The 21,279-nt window shown below is 40.1% G+C and overlaps 1 protein-coding gene across 7 annotated transcripts in view; it reads left to right on the forward strand.

Moving 5' to 3' along the window:
• WASF3 (WASP family member 3) overlaps window positions 1-21,279 on the forward strand; it is a 169,850-nt gene that overhangs the window by 107,721 nt on the left and 40,850 nt on the right. For all 7 annotated transcript variants that reach the window (XM_038420746.2, XM_038420710.2, XM_043504322.1 and 4 more), the window contains one exon: window positions 18,362-18,504. In XM_038420746.2, the coding sequence (XP_038276674.1) occupies window positions 18,372-18,504 (133 nt within the window). In that variant the 5' untranslated portion in view covers window positions 18,362-18,371. The remainder of the gene's footprint in view (window positions 1-18,361; window positions 18,505-21,279) is intronic.

The following is a 21,279-nucleotide window of genomic DNA, read 5'->3' on the forward strand; positions in this document are numbered from 1 at the left end:
AACACAGTGCTATCCACAGCCTCAGAAACAACTCTGACATCATAATCAAAAAGGCTGACAAAGGAGGTGCTGTCGTCATCATGCATAGGTCGGAGTATGAACAAGAGGCTACTAGGCAGCTCTCCAACACCACTTTCTACAAGCCATTACCCTCTGATCCCACTGAAAGTTACCAAAAGAAACTACAGCATTTACTCAAGAAACTCCCTGAAAAAGCACAAGAACAAATCCGCACAGACACACCCCTGGAGCCCCGACCTGGGGTATTCTATCTGCTACCCAAGATCCATAAATCTGGAAATCCTGGACGCCCCATCATCTCAGGCATTGGCACCCTGACAGCAGGATTGTCTGGCTATGTAGACTCCCTCCTCAGGCCCTTCGTTACCAGCACTCCCAGCTATCTTCGAGACACCACCGATTTCCTGAGGAAACTACAGTCCATTGGTGATCTTCCTAAAAACACCATCCTAGCCACTATGGATGTAGAAGCCCTCTACACCAACATTCCACACAAAGATGGACTACAAGCCGTCAGGAACAGTATCCCCGAAACTGTCACGGCTAACCTGGTGGCTGAACTTTGTGACTTTGTCCTGACCCACAACTATTTCACATTTGGTGACAATGTATACCTTCAAATCAGCGGCACTGCGATGGGTACTCGCATGGCCCCACAGTATGCCAACATTTTTATGGCTGACTTAGAACAACGCTTCCTCAGCTCTCGTCCCCTAATGCCCCTACTCTACTTGCGCTACATTGATGACATCTTCATCATCTGGACCCATGGAAAAGAAGCTCTTGAGGAATTCCACCATGATTTCAACAATTTCCATCCCACCATCAACCTCAGCCTGGACCAGTCCACACAAGAGATCCACTTCCTGGACACTACGGTGCTAATAAGCGATGATCACATAAACACCACCCTATATCGGAAACCTACTCACCGCTATTCCTACCTACATGCCTCTAGCTTTCATCCAGATCATACCACTCGATCCATTGTCTACAGCCAAGCGCTACGATATAACCGCATTTGCTCCAACCCCTCAGACAGAGACAAACACCTACAAGATCTCTATCATGCATTCCTACAACTACAATACCCACCTGCTGAAGTGAAGAAACAGATTGACAGAGCCAGAAGAGTACCCAGAAGTCACCTACTACAGGACAGGTCCAACAAAGAAAACAACAGAACGCCACTAGCCATCACCTTCAGCCCCCAACTAAAACCTCTCCAACGCATCATCAAGGATCTACAACCTATCCTGAAGGACGAGCCATCACTCTCACAGATCCTGGGAGACAGACCAGTCCTTGCTTACAGACAGCCCCCCAATCTGAAGCAAATACTCACCAGCAACCACACACCACACAACAGAACCACTAACCCAGGAACCTATCCTTGCAACAAAGCCCGTTGCCAACTCTGTCCACATATCTATTCAGGAGATACCATCATAGGGCCTAATCACATCAGCCACACTATCAGAGGCTTGTTCACCTGCGCATCTACCAATGTGATATATGCCATCATGTGCCAGCAATGCCCCACTGCCATGTACATTGGCCAAACTGGACAGTCTCTACGTAAAAGAATGAATGGACACAAATCAGACGTCAAGAATTATAACATTCAAAAACCAGTTGGAGAACACTTCAATCTCTCTGGTCACTCAATCACAGACCTAAGAGTGGCTATACTTCAACAAAAAAGCTTCAAAACCAGACTCCAACGAGAGACTGCTGAATTGGAATTAATTTGCAAACTGGATACAATTAACTTAGGCTTGAATAGAGACTGGGAATGGATGAGTCATTACACAAAGTAAAACTATTTCCCCATGGTATTTCTCCCTCCCACCCCACCCCCCACTGTTTCTCTGATATTCTTGTTAACTGCTGGAATTAGCCTACCTTGCTTGTCACCATGAAAGGTTTTCCTCCTTTCCCCCCCCCTGCTGCTGGTGATGGCTTATCTTAAGTGATCACTCTCCTTACAGTGTGTATGATAAACCCATTGTTTCATGTTCTCTGTGTGTGTGTATATAAATCTCTCCTCTGTTTTTTCCACCAAATGCATCTGATGAAGTGAGCTGTAGCTCACGAAAGCTTATGCTCTAATAAATTTGTTAGTCTCTAAGGTGCCACAAGTACTCCTTTTCTTTTTGCGAATACAGACTAACACGGCTGCTACTCTGAAACAGAATTCACTGAAACTGTCTTGTGATTGTTCTTTTTTTTGCAGACCAGGCATATGGGGAATGGATATCCTCCATCTAGAAGTGAAATAAACTGGTTAAAAGAATTAAAACTAGAAGAAGGTACTAAAGAGAAGGTGTTTGATAAGTATATTGACTAACAAATGGCAGCTGTAAGTTAGAGAGAGGACAGCTTCATGATCCAGAAAGTAGACTTGCCACGTGAGAAGCCATCCTGAATCACCTAATTACTGTCTGAAAATGAGAGGAGAGGGAAGCTTGGGACCTATGACCACAAAGTGCTTGAACTCATACAATAAGAAATTGGACCACAGATTGCTCTAATGCAATTATTTTAATTTATAATATAAATATAAATCAGATGTTAGGAATTGTAGAAAATTGATAAGGGAAGCAAAGAAGAACTCTACAGCCAGAAGAGTTAAGGGCAATAAGGAGGAGTTTTTAAAATATACTAGGAACAAAAAAAATCTTAACAATGGTATTGGTCAATTACTAGATGGAAATGGTAAAATTATCCACAATAATGCAGAAAGGGCAGAAGTGTTCAATAAATATTTCTGTTTTTTATGTGGGGAAAAAGCAGATAATTATGTACTAATGATGTAACACTTTCCATTCCACCAGTATCTCAGGAGGATGCTGAACAGCAGTTACTAAAATTATATACAGTGTAGTTATAGCCATGTCGGTCCCAGGATATTAGAGAGACAAGGTAAGTGAGGTAATATCTTTTATTGAACCAACTTCTGTCTCTCTGACCAACAGATGTCAATCCAATAAAAGATACTAAAATTAGAGATTTTAAAATTAGAAGGTCCAGATAACTTGTATTGCAATTTAAGGAGCTCCTTGGATCATTAATTTTGATTTTCAGTAAGTCTTGGAACACTGGACTTGTTCCAGAAGACTGGAAAAAAGCTAATGTTGTGCCAATATTTTAAAAAGGGTAAACGAGTAATTATAAGTCTGTCAGTCTAATATTGATCCTGGGCAAAATAATGGAGCAGCTGATATGGGACTTGATTAATAAAGAATTAAAGGAGAGTAAAATAACTAGTGCCAATCAACATAGGTTTATGGAAAATAGAATCTGTCAGACTAACTTGATTTTTTCTGTGAGATTACAACTTTGATTGATAAAGTTAATAGTGCTGATGTAATATACTTACACTTCTGTTTGACTAGGTACTGCGTGACATTTTAATTAAAAAACAGAACATAATAAAATTAATATGATGTCTCTCTAATCTGGTCCCACAAGGTTCAGTTCTTGGCCCTACCCTGTTTAACATTTTTATTAATGAACTGAAGAAAACATAAAATCATCACTGATAAAGTTTGCAGATGACGGAAAAATTAGGTTTCAGAGTAGCAGCCATGTTAGTCTGTATTCGCAAAAAAGGAAAGGAGTACGTGTGGCACCTTAGAGACTAACAAATTTATTTGAGCATAAGCATTTGTGAGCTACAGCTCACTTCATCGGATGCATTCGGTGGAAAATACAGTGGGGAGATTTATATAAATTTATATAAGTGGGGAGTGTGTATATAAATTTCCCCACTGTATTTTCCACCGAATGCATCCGATGAAGTGAGCTGTAGCTCACGAAAGCTTATGCTCAAATAAATTTGTTGTTCTTTAAGGTGCCACAAGTTGTTGTTTTTTTTAAAGAAAAATTAGGACAGTGTTAAATAATGAAGAACATAGTTCACTGATTTAGAGCACTCCGGATTGCTTGGTAAGCTGGGTGCAAGCAAACGACATGTGTTTTAATATGGCTAAATGTGTACATCTAGGAACAAAGAATGTAGGCCGTACTTGGGATGGGAGACTGTATCTTGGGAAGCAGTGACTCTGAAAAAGATTTGGGGTGTGTGTGGAATAATCTTCTAAAAATGAGCTCCCAGTGTGATGCTATGCCAAAAGGGCTAATGTGAGCCTTGAATGCATAAACAGGGATATCTCGAGTAGGAGAGAGGTTATTTTAATTCTGTATTTATGCCTGGTACAACTGCTGCTGGAATACGCTGTCCATAATTTGAGAAGGATGTTGAAAAATTGGACTGGGTTCAGAGAAGAGCCACAAGACTATTTAAAGAGGGGATGAGAAAACCTGCCTTTATATAATGGTAGACTCAAGGATCTCTATTGATTTAGCTAAATGAAGAGAAGTTTAAGGGGTGACTTGATTAGTGTATAAATACTTATATGGGAGACAAATATTGGATAATGGACTCTTCAGATTAGGAGAGAAAGGTATAACGGCCTAATGGCTGGAAGTTGAAGCTAAAAAAATTCAGACTGGAAATCAGGTGTAAAATTTTACGTGTTGTGGATGTGAGGAGGGTATTCAAAGATCAGAGGTTTTAAAAAAAACAAACTGATACTGTAAATGATAAGGCAGTGAGTTGGGGGAGAATGAGGTAACAAAAAAGACTACTTTAGTCACAAACAGCTTTCAGGGAAAAGATAAGTGCAGCCAAAAAAAAAGGAGAGAGAAATAAGTTAGTTAGCTGAGGGGCATTCACAAATGGACCAGGAAAAGTAAGACTGAGGGAAAATGTCTCTTAATAAATGAGGAGAGGAATGAAATTAATGACTCAAAAATGGCAAGGAAACTGAATTCCTTTAAAAAAAAAAAAACTTCAACAAGAAAATCAATACAAAATACTTGCATTGTAATATTAGAAAATAAATCATTTTAGAAAGCATAGCGATTTAAGCCACACACAAAAAAACAACCTTGCTCTTTTGTTTTCAGTTTGCTTATATAAACAATCCTAGTAAAGTTCTTTAACTGTGGAGTGAAATGCAGAAATACTATAAATTTAAAAATCCATTAATATTGCAATAGACCAAAATAGAACAAGGAAATAAAATGTTATATAAATACATCCCATCATTGTCTGAAAACAAGTACACTATCAGATTATTCAGGAAATCAAGGCAAACACTGTAGTCATCCCAGTCACATTACAAATTACCCATCTGTTTACTTAATTGTACCTAGAAAGAAATAGATTATTTTACTAATTGCATTTGCTTTACTTTACTTTTGATTAATGTTGCCAGTTGATCAGAATCAGATGTTCCTATTTGTTTGATAACTTACAACACTTACATAGGCACAAAAGGAAGAAATTTTAACCACAATCTGTTTATATAAACACTAATGACTTTTAGGCTTGTCTCCCTGGGAATTCCTGGGTACACAACCTAGCTCCTCTACAACTTTTTATTGCCCAAACCACTGTATCATCTAATCTCTATTTGAAGAGAAAACAAAAATAATAAACTTCCTCTTAATGATCCTGTTTCAGAGGGGTATCAAAGGACATACTAAACTATTAAGCACAAGTATTTCCACTGAAGTCAAAGGACTCTTTACATACTTTTAATTAGGCTTGTCCTTAGGTGATTTGTGGACCTATGGAGGCTGGTTGAGAACCCCTTAGGTAAAAGTCCTTCAGGCCTACACACACTGCAGCTAGAGCTTGTTTCCCCCCATGCTGTTTACTGTTTTGATCTCCTTTATGATATCACTGGACCGTCAAATCTGACCCAAAGTAGTGAGCAAAAAAATAAAAAAGCTTGTGAAGCTACAGATAAGCAAAATTCCTCTCAATAGAAGTGCAAAAAACCAAAAAACTAAAACAACAAAAAAAGGAAAAGCTTTTAACAAAGAAACAAAATTGCTCTAGGGACATCTGGACCAGTTTCGCAACTGTCTAATATGCAGACAGATGTAGCATGAGAAGATCAAAAGTGAAAGCCTGATGCTAAGAGGAACAAACTACTTTGATCAAACCCTGATTATCTTGCACTCCTTTCCCAGCTAGAAGGTTGTAGAGTTAGTAAGAAAGGAAGACTTACAGAAATAATTTGATAAAGAGCAGGTAAGGTACTATTTGGAAAATTTCATAGACTCGTAGGACTGGAAGGGACCTTGAGAGTTCACTGCACTCCAGGCAGAATTAAGTATTATCTAGACCAGTGGTTCTCAAAGCCGGTCCACCGCTTGTTCAGGGAAAGCCCCTGATGGGCCGGGCTGGTTTGTTTACTTGCCGCATCCACAGGTTTGGCCAATCGTGGCTCCCACTGGCTGCGGTTCGCCGCTCCAGGCCAATGCGGGAAGAGTGGCCAGCACATTCCTCGGCCCGCGCTGCTTCCTGCAGCCCCCATTGGCCTCGAGCAGCGAACTGCGGCCAATGGGAGCCGCAATCAGCCGAACCTGCAGATGCGGCAGGTAAACAAACCGTCCCAAACCACCAGGGGCTTTCCCTGAACAAGCGGCAGACCGGCTTTGAGAACCACTACTCTAGACTATCCCCATGTCTAACCTGCTTTTAAAAATCTCCAATGACGGAGATTCCACAACCTCCCTAGGCAATTTATTTCAGTGATTAGCCACCCTGACAGGAAGTTTTTCCTAATGTGCAGCCTAAACCACCCTTGCTGCAATTTAAGCCTGTTGCTTGTCCTATCCTCAGTGGTCTCCTTCCTCCTTGTAACAATCTATTATGTACTTGAAAACTGTTATCGTGTTCCCTCTGCCTTCTGTGCTCCAGATTAAACCAACTCAGTTTTTTAAATCTTCTCTCATCTGTCATGTTTTTAGACTTTTAGTCATTTTTGTTGCTCTTCTCTGGATTTTCTCCAGTTCTTTCCTGAAATGTGGTGCCCAGAACTGGACACAGTACTGCAGTTGAGGCCTTATCAGCGTGGAATAGAGCGGAAGAATTACTTCTCATGTCTTGCTTACAACACTTCTGCAAATACATTCCAGAATGATGTTTGCCTTTTTGGCAACAGTTTGGAATACTTCGGAAGATGTGACTTCTCTAGGCTATTATGAACACGTTTACCATACCACTGAAAATCCATGGCTCACTGGAGACATCTCAGAACAGGTGTACAGAGACAGCTAATCTGCTCACAGGGGGATAGGAGGAGGATCAGAGAAAAGGTGGCTACTTTCCTCCAGGCCGCTGTGGAAGGTGGAGTCTCTAACTCTCAGCAGGTGGGGAGGAGGAAGAAGGATGTTCCTTGAAAAGATTCTGGGGAGAGGATTGGTTGTAGGAAAAATGAGGGGGGGACAAGAAGGAACTTGAGGGGGAAGATGAGAACCAGATTGAGGTGGGGGGAACTCCAGCAGAGAAGCGGGCAGCCAAAGAGAGCATGGTGGGGAGGAGGGAAAAGGAGACCTCAAAAGGGCACCTGGAAAGATTGTGGGGCTGGGGGATTTGCTCTGTTTGGGAGGAAGGAAATTAATGGAAAAGGGCAGAAAGATGTGCCGAGTTGATGGGGCCTTGATGATTTGTATTCCTACTGCCTCACTTCATTTTCCCTCCCACCCCCAATTTTGGAGCCAAATTACTCCAGTGCAAAGAGACCTAGAGAAAATTAACCTGAGTAGGAAATGATACTAACAAATTGGATGCATTTCAGAAAAAAGAAATGAGAATTATCAGAGGACTTGATTTGAGGAAGCCTTGGCTAGGTGATTGACAAAGGGTGGATATAGGAAAGACGCAACTGTCCAGAGGCACTAGCTTTCATATGTGCCAGGGGTGTACTCGATCCCCCGCTTCACCCCAGGACCCACCCCACTCCATCCCTTCCCCCAAGTCCCTGCCCCATCTCTTCCTGCCCCTGCTCAACCCCATTCTGCCCCCTCCCCCGGCACCCTGCCTCACTCCTCCTTGTCCCCCACATATGCCGCTAAACAGTTGATACGTGGTGGGTGGGAGGCGCTAGGAGGGAGGGGGAAGAGCTGATCGGTGGCGCTGGCGGGAGGCACTGGGGGGAGGGGAAGGCACTGATCCGCGGGGCTGCAAGTGGGTGCTGAGCACCTACCATTTTTTTCCCACGAGTGCTCCAGTCCTGGAGCACCCATGGAGTCGGTGCTTATGTAACGGTCTCCAATTATCTAAAAAGTGTAAATATCAAAGATGAAGAGCCATCACTAGAGGAAGTACTGAAGGCCAGTGGGTAGGTTAGGGAACTAGAAGTCAGGAGACCTACATTATTTTCCTGGCTCTGCCATTGACCTACTGTGTGACCATTGGGTGGTCACCTAATCTATATGTCCTTTGTTTTCTTTTTCCATAAAGTGAGGATTTTGACAGTTACTCTCCTTGGTAAGATGCTTTGAGGTCTAGGAATGAAGAGCCCTGTATAACACCTAATTGATACTGATGAAACTTACAAAGGGAAAATATAGGGTGAAGATGAGAAATTTTGTTCAGCTGTGTAATTGTTTCCCAGAGGAACTTGGAGAAGTCTTGTTTCTGGATTTTTAAAAAGGGACTTGACAAAAACACGTAGGCTATTTACCATGTATGTTGGTATAACTTATGTCCATCAGGGATGTGAAAAAACCACACCCCTGAATGACATAAGTTACACCGACGTAAGCACCAGAGTGGACGCGTGTCGGTGGGAGAGCTTTTCCTGCTGACATAACTACTGCTACTTGTTGGGGGTGGTTTAATTATATTGCTGGGAGACCGCTCTCATGTTAGCATAGAGCAGCTACAGCAGAGATCTTACAGTGGCTCAGCTGCATCGGTACAGCTATGCCACTGTAAGCTTGCCAGCGTAGACATAGCTTAAATAAAGTATCATAGGAAACAATTCTTCATTTGCAGGGAGATGAATTGGATGATTGAATAGGTTTTTTTCTCATCTCTAACTTCTATGAATGTATGAAAAAAATGATTTCACCTTTTAATGAGCACAAAATCTGTCTAGATTCCTGAAACTCCAGCTGCATTTGTTTGTTTTTTTAAAGTAAAATGTATTGTCATTCTTAGAGGGAGTGGGAGAGACAAGGATGTTGGTTTTAGTAACAGCTGTTGGTTTGAGTTCTTGCCAGTTGTCTAAAGACCTCCAAACTCTTTAGAATTGGAAGCTTCAACTTGTCTCTTAAATAGCCACACTCTGGTGTTATTCAGTAGGATTGTGTATTGTGTTTGGAGTCTTTATGCCTGTTACTTTCCATCTGCTTTCTGGATGAATTTTAAGTCTGTCTTGCTGTGGCAGCGTGGCTGTCTTTTTACATGCAGTAACCGTTCCTTGTAGTTTGCAATTATCCACTTTACTATAGGGACGTGTTCTGAACTGAGTTGAAACAACACAGTGCTGAAACAGCTTGAAAAGTATTGGGAAAAAATTATCAGTTACCTCTTGTTTTTCTGTTTCTGCAGAAATAACTGGTGAATAATTAAATTCTAATTTAAAACAAGTTGTGCAGGTGGTTTTACTACCCATTTTAAAGATACATTATTAAAGGGACACTATAGCATTTTTTTAAAAACAGACTACTCTAAAATAATCCATGTTTCTGAGAGTACTCTTTAAATGGTATTCCCATAAAAGATTTTTTTTAACTGTTTTTAAATTTCTCTGCTCTCCTGCTGGTGTCCTCACTATAGGGAACCAATATAAAATATGCTCAGAACCAAACTTTGAACTCCAAGGGCTCAATCCTGAAAGGTGTTAAGCATTTTGGCCCTGAACTAGCAGAGGACATAAGCACAGTCTAAATATTAAGCATGTGAGTAGAACTGTTGACTTCAGTGGAATTAATCTTGTGCTTAAAGTTAAAACATGCTTTCCCAGATCATGGCTAGTATGATGAGAAACTTGAAGAATCCTGCCTTTTTTTCTCTCCCTTTATCATAAGCCTCTATATCCTGCATCATCTTCAGTTTTATCCAAATTCTAGATTATGTAGAATGAATGATATGTAAGTCAGTGGCTGGTATAACTGATGATCATACTTTAGTAAACTGGTTAGTTATCCCAAAAAATTACAACTCACTGCGTTACTTGCTTTGTCCTATGTTCCCGCTTGTTTCTGAAAAATGTCAATATACTAAAAAAGTATTCTCCCTTCTCTGTCCCAAAATCTTTGCTAAAAATATTGTAATTAATAATGAAGCAGTTTGCTTTGTGCTATGCCAGAATGCAGTATGCTTCATTCTGCACAACTTCACTTGTACTGGCAGAACAACTCTCTGGAGCCACAGAGAGTAACTTGTAACAGCAGAAAGGGCAATGTAAAGGAAAAATGAAGATAGAAGATGGATGTTCATAGATTTTTACGGCTAGAAGGGACTATTTCTGGTCTTCTTTTCTGACTTCCTGCAGAAGAACCTCTTTTTAATAACTGCTTAAGAAGTTCTTTTTACAAAGTTCCTCTATAGGTTTTCAGTTCTCTTGAAAATACAGTATCTCATCTTCTCTAATGTATCCTAACACAGTAGTCACTGTGGAATAACCACCGGTATATTAGCCTGGTTACATGGACTAATTCAATAAAATAGTAAAAATACCAGCAAGCATTTTCATACAGGTCGTGCAGCATCTGGTCATACAATAGGATAGAGCTATAGAAAAATGATGTCTTTTCTTTGAGCCTTTGTCTCCTCTCGGGTGGTTCCATTTGAAGGTGAGGATGGTTGTGTGTGTCATACTAAAAGCATATTTATAAAAGGACTTAACATTTTCTACAGAATGTAATTAGTCAAAAGATCACTTGAAACACTTCCTGTTTTGTGAAAACCATCTGCACATTGGGTATTTCTGTTACGGTATACAATTCTTTCCATGGAGGCCAAGCTTAAAAATATCTGAATGATCCTAATAAATGCATGGCCCCTACTGACGTCCCACTCTTCTCTACTCACTTCTGTTCCTTCCAATCTTCATTCCTCTCCTCTGAATTTTGAGTCTATTCTTTCTAACTTTAATAATTTTTCTTTAACTGGTTGGATTTTTATAAGCAAATTTTGTTTGCTTGTAAATTGTATAATACAAATTGGTTTATATTTTAACCACTCATGTTACATATAATTAAACGTTTAAAGTATAGCTAAAGTTAGGTAGCAAATGGTTAATATATTATGAGAAGTTTCTATGTATGAGAATTTATGTACTATGAGAAGTTTATGTATATTTTATGTTTGTTTTTGTGTATATATCTTTTAAAAAATAATAAAAAGTTAATATAAAAAAGTCTGCACCTGACAGTGCTTTTTCTCAGTCTGAATTGTGCCCTAGTAATGCAGAGACATATTTCATCTCCTACCCCTAGATGCTGTTAACATCTATTGAAAGAGAATTTAGCCACTGTGCTGCCATGACCCCATAAGATTTTTTCCAACTTGTTTACTTGGCTTTGAAAGTGTGTGTGAGATGCAGAGTAGTGGTAAGAAAATGATGAAAGGATTATATATTCACAAAGAATTACATGTTACATCTGTTAAAACATGTATGGTAGTGAATAAAACGGGGTGAAGAATAGATATATTTTTCTAGCGGTATACAAAAGTTTGTAGCACTGGAAAGTTCTACGATAATTAGTAAAGCAAGAGACACTTAATTGAAAAGATTCTTATGTTAATGAATGGATATCAGATCAAACAGAAAATTATTCCTTTAAAAAGTGTTCATTTTTAATCAGAGCTGAATGAAGTATGGTATTAGAATTTATGCTTATTTATGAATTGACTTTAATCAAGAAAAGCCCTGTAAATTATTTTAAAAATCTGATCTGTATGCCTCCATATTGTAGGTTTCATATCTGATTGAATCAGATTTTCCAAGGAAATTATACATTCAAGTTGAGTACTTTTTCTGATCTGCCTCTGCTTAAGAAATGTATCTTTAATGTATAAGAGCACTATTGCATAAATAAAACAAGCAATTACTAGTATATTCTTTTAACATAGTGCATATTTTAATGATTATTGCTGAGCATACATATTGGAATTTAACTTCCAATTGAAACATATTAAATAAATGTTAAATAAGCTAGAAAGTAAATACACCCAAAAGCACAAGTTGCAGCTAGAACTAGTATGTCTTTTTTATTGAGGGTCAGAACATTTAAGAAAGCCCATTTGAAAGAAGAAAAGCTGTGCACAATTATATATAAAACACAAATTCCACTATATTTATCCGGTTAAAAAAATACTCACACTTATCAAGTAGAGGACATACATTACTGCTACGTTGCAAATCACAATGACTAATTCTAAGAAAATATATTTTTGTGAAATGTTAATTAATCATACACTAGAATTTCAGAAACTTTGCTTGTATATGACATGGAGAGTGCTTAAATCTTTACTAGTCTGTATGATAATGTTGCCTGTGAATAGGTTATAGTAACGATATGATGTATTTTATGTATTGAAGTAATTTTACGATTTGGGATCTGCAGTTATACTAATGATGGCCTATTAATTTACTTCCTACTAGCTTCAGTTTTATTCCTTTCTTACACAGTTAAATAATTCCTTATAAGTAGTTTCATGTTCTACATAAATAGTGTGCTGTATCCTGTATAAAGTGTGCATATGCTTTAGCAGTTCTGAATTTCCAAAAGTCTTTTGTGAGGCCAAAATCATAAGACTGAATAATCTAAGATGCTAAATAGTGCTTTAAAAACTAATAATCCTCGAGGAGTACAAAAACACCAAACAGGAACCAAAAATCTTCATATGGGTCTTGTATTAAATAAAAAATGAGTTTCCTGTATCTGGTCTGAAACACCAGATGTAAAACAAAATATCACCAAACTGAACTGGATTTAAGACATGAAATATTTAAAAAAGCTTTCTGTCGCTGGAGGACTAAGATATTAAAATTCAAGTCTGTGTCATTTAAATAATTTTTATTAAGATTCTGTTTTGAAAACCTCTTAAAATTAAATAATTTGTGTTTTTAATATTGAGTTAAAAGATAACTTTGTAAATACTCAATGAACTGCTCTAAAATATTTTTTCTTCCCAGCTTGCCACAAGTGAATTCTAAAGATTTATTTCAAAAACAGTGGTAGCTAAAAGTATTGTATAGTTTTGTCTCAGAAGCAGAAAGACTTTATTTCTATTTTACCAATATGATTTCAATATACTCCTGGGAGAATTCTGCTCCTTAAGAATTCTGCGCCTAAAAATTAAAAATTCTGCAAACTTCTGCATATTTTATTTGTCAGAATAACACAATATAATCACACCAGTTGCAAATATTTCTGTAATTTATTTCAAAATACTTGTCAGTGAGTATGTCTGTAATAATAGAGATAAAAAATGATTCGGGAAATGTCGCTTGAATAAGCTCCCACTGTCAGCCCCAGGCATCTGGGACTCCCACTGTATGCACTGAGACAGGTTCCATTATCGGCTCCGATTCCATTTGTCTCTGCTGTTGACTCCAGGGAGGCTGAGATGTGCTCCTGGACCTCATGAACTGTTTGCCCTGGAAGGAATGAGGTCTCTGCCTGCTAAGAGGGCCTCCTTCCTACGTCGGATCTGCTGCCTTCTTGTCATGTCCTATATTTTGTCTGCACCTCCACTTGTACAGGACACTAGTTTCTCTGAGTCAGAGGACTCTGATATGCATGGCCCATTGCTTCTGTTCTGAAGGCATGACTACCCGAAGGTTCTGATGGCGCTGTGGCAATACCTTCCATTGTCTCCGCTTGAGAGCCACTGGTATCTGGCTCCATGGGCACTGCCATCGCAGTATCAGGATCTACCAGGTTGGCCATATTGGAGCTTGTGGCTCCAGTATGTGGCTTTGGAACCGCCCCAATCCACCCAGGAGGAGTCCCCAATTTCACCCACCCGTCCTTTGTTGAGTAGACATTTGGAATCGGGGCTGGACGATGCACCAGTTAGCCCAACTCCATCGGTACCTCTGGGTCTGGAGAGGCTTCCCTCGTCGTCTACAGATGTGGCTTTGTCGTTGACACCTTCCTCTTCTCCTGATAACTATCATCAATTTCAGGAGCTGCTAAGAACAACAGCTAATGCTGTTCGGATCCTGTTGGAAGGGGTGCAGGACAGTCAGCACCAACTGTTAGTCATTTTGCATGCATTGGTACCAGCTAGAGTGGCTCTACTGATTAACGATGCCATTCTCCAACTGACATGTACTGTGCGACATACCCAGGCCACATGTACCTCCACCCCAAAAGGGGTGGAAAAGAGATTGTCCCCTCCAAGGGGTCTGAGTTTCTGTTCTCCCACCCTATGCCTAATTCCCTGGTGATTCAGGCTGCCATGGAGTGAGCCAAACGACATCCATACTCCACTTCCTTTGACAAGGAGGGCAAGAGTTTGGACCTTATGGGTAGGAAGGTCTATTCACGGCCAGCCTTCTGTTCCATATTTCGAACTGCCTTCTGCTGATAGCCAAATATGACTTTTTGAATTATGTCCAGATGGTGAATTTTGTGGACAAGCTACCACAGCAGGATCGTGCCTGCTTCCAAGCTATTTTGGAGGAGGGCAAGTTGGTCACTAGAACCATACTTCAGGCTGCGGTTGATTCCACAGACACGTCCTCATATACAATGGCAACTCAAATCATCATGAGCAGGGAATCCTGGTTAGACTCCTCAGGCTTCCCTAGGGAAGTACAGAGCACAACTGAGGACTTCCCTTTTGATGAATCACACCTCTTCAATCAGAAGATGGATGATTCTTTACACTCACTGAAAGACTCTAGAGCTGCTCTGCAATCCCTAGGCATTTATATGCCAGTACCCAAATGAAAATTTTATCGCCCACTGTCTATACAGCACTACAGAGCTCCCCAGTTCTACAACCAGCGAGCCTTTGAGTCTCCACAGAAGAGCACAAAGGTCTGCCTTGTCCTCCGGGGAAGTCATCTGTGCAGCACACTCAGTCTTCACATAAGTGATATTTGAGTGCATCTAGACAGCTGTTAACCACTTTGCACCCCAATGCTCTTGCCAGCCATCCTTTTCAGGGACCATCTCAAACTCTTTCTGCCAGCATAGAGCATGATAACAGTGGACAAGTGGGTCCTGGATGTCATTTGACACAACTATATGATTGAGTTTATGACACTACCTCCTCTACATCTCCCATCCCAGTCCTCTCTGAGGGACCGCTTGCATGACAATGTCCTTGCCCTAGAGGTGGATTCCCTATTGCAGAGAGGAGCAACAGAGCCAGGGTCCTCTCATGGATTGGTAACTGGTTAAAAGATTGGAAACAAAGGGTAGAAATAAATGGTCAGTTTTCAGAATGGAGAGAGGTAAATAGTAGTGTCCCCCAAGGTTCTGTATTGGGACCAGTACTATTCAACATATTCATAAATGATCTGGAAAAAGGGGTAAACAGTGAGGTGGCCAAATATCCAGATGATAGAAAACTACTCAAGATATGCAAGCAGACTGAGAAGAGCTACAATAGGATCTTTCGAAACTGGGTGACTGGGCAACAAAATGGCAGATGAAATTCAGTGTTGGTAAATGCAAAGTAATGCACATTGGAAAACATAATCCCAAATATACATATAAAATGATGGGGTCTAAATTAGCTGATACCACTCAAGAAAGAGATCTTAGTCATTATTGATAGTTCTCTGAACAAATCTACTCAATGGGCAGCGGCAGTCAAAAAAGTGAACAGAATGTTGGGAATCATTAAGAAAGGGTTAGATAATAAGACAGAAAATGTCCTATTGCCTCTATATAAATCCATGGTACGCCCACAGCTTGAATACTGCATGCAGATGTGGTTACCCCATCTCAAAAAAGATATATTGGAATTGAAAAAGGTTCAGAAAAGGGCAACAAAAATGATTAGGGGTATGGAATGGCTTCCATATGAGGAGAGATTAATAAGACTGGGATTTTTCAGCTTGGAAAAGAGATGACTAAGGGGGGATATGATGGAGGTCTATAAAATCATGACTGGTGTGTAGAAAGTAAATAAGGAAGTGTTATTTACTTCTTTTCATTACACAAGAACTAGGGGTAACTAAATGAAATTAGTGGTGCAGGTTTAAAACAAAAGGAAGTATTTTTTCCACACAATGCACAGTCAGTCTGTGGAAGTCTTTGCCAGAGGATGTTGTGAAGGCCAAGACTATAACAGAGTACAAAAAAGAACTAGATAAGTTCCTGGAGGATAGGTCCATCAATGGCTATTAGCTAGAATGGGCAGGGATAGTGTCCCTAGCCTCTGTTTGCCAGAAACTGGGAATGGGCTGCCTGTTCTGTTCATTCCCGTTGGGGCACCTGGCATTGGCCACTGTCGGAAGACATGATACTAGGTTAGATGGACCTTTGGTCTGACCCAGTATGGCTGCTCTTTTGTTCTTAAGTTTTTTTTACCTACAAAGGATGAGGCCATTGCAGAAGTCTCCTAGACTGTTTGTTGCCATAGCAGATCGAATTCAGGGGCAGGCCATCTCCACCCAGAGACTCTCGAAGTAGGTCTCAGGGTGCATTACGCTCTATCAATTGTCAGGGCAGTCTCCACCAGGTGGGATTCGGGACCATTCCACATGAGCGCAAGCATCAACTACCGCCGCGTTCCACAATATGTCCCTTATGAACATATGTAAGGTGGTCATGTGGAGTTCAGTACACAACTTTTCTTCTCTCTATGCCCTGGTGCAAGACTCTGTGACGGATGCCTTGTTTAGTGCAGCAGTCTCCGTTCTATGGTGCACCCTTCTGTTATCTAGGTACTGCTTGTTAATCACCCTCAATGGAATACAATAGGAACCATCACTCGAAGAAGAAGAGGAGGAGGTTACTTACCTGTAACTGGAGGCTTTTTGAGATGTGTGATTTCTATCTGTATTCCAATCCCGCCCTCCTTCCCCTCTGCTGCAGATTTGTTAGATTTGTGGTAGAGAAGGAACTGACGGTGCAGTCAGTCCATCCTGCCCTTTATCGCCTTGGGCGAAACCATGAGGCAGTACAAGGATGCATGCATGGACCAATGGACGTTACTACTTTGAAAAGCTCCAAGAACACAGCGCATGTGGATAACCCTCAGTGGAATACAGATATGGACCATCTCAAAGAACCTCCAATTACAGGTAAGTAATCTCCCCTTCTGCACAAATTCTGCATTGCACAGTCGTGCAGAATTATCTCAGGAGTAAATTAAAGGTGAAAGGTTACTACTTTATTACTGTTCCAGTGCAGCAAAGAGGAAGACTTCAGTATTTGCCTCCAAATAAAGTCTTGCCACTTACAGTTTTCCAAGGTAAATACCAGATTTCTGTACAAAAATGTGCCCTCTTGGAATATATCTGTGATCTTACAGATCTAAACATTTATTCTTGAATAGTGCATGGCTGTTGTCATCAGATTATTTAAAAAAAAAAAAAAAGAAAGAAAGAAAATACATGAGCTTTCCCATCTCTACAGTAACATCATTGGTTCGCATGCTGATCATCACCTCTCTTGACTATTGCAACTTCCTCCTCTCTCTAATCTTCTTTATACTAACTTTGCCTCATTCCCTTGGTTTGTTCCAAAATGCCCATCTCAAAATCATCTTTCTTGCCTCTCAGTTGCTTTGACTGTATTTACAAAGATTTATTAACTGATATTAAAAAAAAGTAACTTATGTTTACCTCCACCTTTGAGTCACTTCACTGTAATCCCCATTGAACGTTGCATCAAGTTCCAACTTTTCTTCTTTACTTTCTTACGGACTGTATTATGCAGCCATCGTGCCCTTGTCTCCTTTCACAATCCCTTCAGTCTGCTCTGTTTTGCCACATGTTTGCCTGTCTCCATGCTCAACCCCTACAGGGACACCAGCCTTGATGTCCCTTTTGTTTTCTCCATCAAATGTCTCTGCATGTTCCATATTGCCTTTTATACTTGAAATGGTCTTGCAAAATCTGTTTGTCAAGTCTGCATCGTTACCTCATTCAGATCATTCCTAAAAGCTTATTTCTGCAACATCACCTAGAAATTAAAGTATATTTACAGTTGCAAAATATCAAACCCCGTAACATACACACAACCAACAGCTGTACGACCAATAAGATCTTAAGTGAGCTATCTTATTTCTGTAACCTCTGTCCTCTCCCCCAGCACATTACTGTTGGATGTTAGATCTTCGTTTGTCTGTTAAGTCCATTTAGACTATAAACTCTTCAGGGCAGGGGCTTGTCATCCTTGTGTTTTCTGGGCAGTGGTAGAACACCTGACGGTGATCTAAAATAAGCAATAAAGGAAACACTTATTTAAGGTATATAAGGGAAATGTCCCTAATACATTGTAACTTCCTATTTTGCTTGAACTATAACACTATTTTTTCTGTAAATTGCAGATTGTGAGCCATGCCTTTAGTAAAGAGGAACATTGAACCTAGGCACCTCTGCCGAGGAGCTCTTCCTGAAGGAATAACTAGTGAACTGGAATGTGTAACCAACAGTACCCTTGCTGCTATTATACGACAACTAAGCAGTCTGAGTAAGTCTCTATAGTTTTGTACTTTTGTTTATTAATGAAAAATTGAGTCACACAAAGGCTTTAAGTTTGCTTGTTTTAAATGGACAAATTAAAATGTAAGACTTTCCCATTTGCAAAGTATATAATAATAATACTTCTGCTCTTATATATTGCTTTACATCTTCAAAGGTCTGTGCAAACAACACTCCCCTAAGGCAGCTAGAGTTTAGATGTGGAAATTGTGGCACAGAGAGTAAGTGAACTTGCCCCAGGCCACGTAAATCAATCTAAAAGCCAAGATTAGAACATGCATCACAAATCCCTGGGTTCTAGTCCCTTGCTCAGTCCAGTAGACCACTCTGCTTCTTGGCATTTGATGGCCATAGGAAGTTGGTTCAGTTGTCTTTTAAGGAACTTATTTTTTCTTAGGAATCTCTTCTTCCTTTACGTGCACATGACACATTAATACTAATGAGAAATAAGCACACATATCAGGAAGAGAATGGATCCCATTGTCCCCTTGTAAGCAGAATGAAGTGACCTGTAGCTCACGAAAGCTTATACTCAAATAAATTTGTTAGTCTCTAAGGTGCCACAAGTACTCCTTTTCTTTTTTGCGAATACAGACTAACACGGCTGCTACTCTGAAACTGAGGAAAGTTAGAGTAACTTAAGAGAATTTTAGAAAGAAAGTCTACATTTATTTAGATTTATTTAAAGAAGAAAGAGCTTCAATTTTTGTGTATTTTAGAAATTCAGATAATTACAATATTTACTTTAGCTATAGATTAAATATGTTTGACTTTAGACTCTTTTCTGCCAGAAACAAATGGTTTCATGAAATAATTTATGCAGATAAAGCTCTTAATTAAAAAGTCGGCCATGTGACTTCACTAGGTTTCCAAGTCCGTAGGATAATGGCACTAGATATTATTCTTTTGAGCTTACATTTATTAGGAAAGTTTGAGTCAACTGAACTTGTTTAGAGAGCAGTGAGCTCTGACTAATCCACCCTGTACTAAACTGTGTCCAAGAAAAGTATCATGTTTAAATATCTGACTACAGTTCTAAATGTTGTTTAATGGGAGTGAATCTCATGGGGAATGTCCTCAGGATTCTATTTCTATATATATTATGGCAGAGCTATTGTGATGCTGAAGTTAAGATTGTGGCCTGTTCTGTTTTGCGCTGAAAGCAGGAACTCTACACAGAGGGCCTCTGTGCATTTCCACTTAGAGGATTTGGCACCTGTGGTATCAAGCTATGGAACTGCATAAAAAATATATTGGGAGGGGTATAGGAGCGCTCGTGTGCTGGTGCTTGTCATTGGCTCCATCTGCACAAGAGAGTGCATGCCACTGCTGCTGAGAGCTAACAGAACTGCCTCTCTTATTCATGAGCTTGTTTTTCCTTCAGTGTTCTATTACTATTATATTGTTCAGGGAAATGTAGTTTGGAGCCATTCGACCTCAAGTTACCCTCAAAACTGTCAGGTCCCGAACCCTGGGGTTCAAATATGTGCATCTTGCTCAGTTGTATTTCCCGAAACAGATGCCTCTCGGTTTATTAATATTAGGATCATATCTGAATCCTTATGTGCAAGGGTTGGCTAGCAGAGAACATCAAAATGTTTATTCTCAAAAGAAAGCATAAAGCTTAATTTATGCAAAATTTTGATCGTTCTTTCTGAACACTTCAGGAAGTAGTACAATACTGCCTTTTGTCCCATACACCAAGAACGTATCGTCCATCCAAAAGAAGGCCCTGAGCTCAGTGATGGGTGTGTTTTGGTGGCTCCTGCATGGAAGAGGGTGAAAAGGACAAGATGGCCCAGGTCTTGAGAGATTTCCAGCCTCCACAGGACTTCTGGGCGGCGCTTGAGGTCTCGTGAGATTTAGCTCGTGATTTGGAGCCATAATATCTCGCAGGATTTGTCAGGAGATTTGGAGCCATAATAAGAGCAGTGTGCTCAGAATCACTTCCTGTTTGCTGCTTACCACCAGTGAACCCACCCTCCCTTCCTGAGCTAGGTTGCTGTGGGCTGTGCTAGTTGCCACTGTGGAGCTGAGAAGGAATTTTCCCCCGTATCACCAGATTAGCGGAGGCTGCTTGGGTTTTTTTCACCCTCCTCACAGCAAAACCTAGGAATTTGGTTTTCGACAACCAGACGCTGGAATTCTCCCCCTCCCGGCGGTTACAGTTTGGACTTATGTCAGAATCATGTAGTTGTTGCAACTTTTAACTAGTGCACATTGCAGGACCTCACTGATGTAAGCTGTTTGTCTAAAAGAGATGCTCTAGGATTTACTTTGGGGAAGTTCTGTGGCCTGTGTTCTACAGGAGGTCAGACTAGATTATCACAATGGTTGCTTTGGGCCTTGGCTTCTATGAATCTATGACAGACCCTGAAGGTACTGAAGGTATTGAACCAGGGAGAGTTTAGACACAGGCTGAGCCTGCTTTCCTTAAAAGACTGAAACTTTGGATTCCCAAAAGAAATAAAAGACTGTAATTGTACTTGAGAATTATGAAGCATGCAGACCTTAAAGATATTTGGAACTGAAAGTATAATGGGTGGAATACTCTGTTAAAATAAATATGATACGCCTTTGTTTTAAGTATTGCTACGTTGTCCATTTCCCTTCTACTTCGCCCCACTTCCTTAGTTTTTGTGGTGGTGAGATCATCCTGGCCCAATAGTCAATAATAAATTAGTGTCACTGGGGTCCTGTAAAAAAAAAAACAAGCCAGTATGTGATTAGGTAACTATGTGATTATGTAACTAAAAACTGTTTC

This window comes from Dermochelys coriacea, chromosome 1 (genome assembly GCF_009764565.3).
Source record: "Dermochelys coriacea isolate rDerCor1 chromosome 1, rDerCor1.pri.v4, whole genome shotgun sequence".
Classification (NCBI taxonomy): Eukaryota; Metazoa; Chordata; order Testudines; family Dermochelyidae; genus Dermochelys; species Dermochelys coriacea.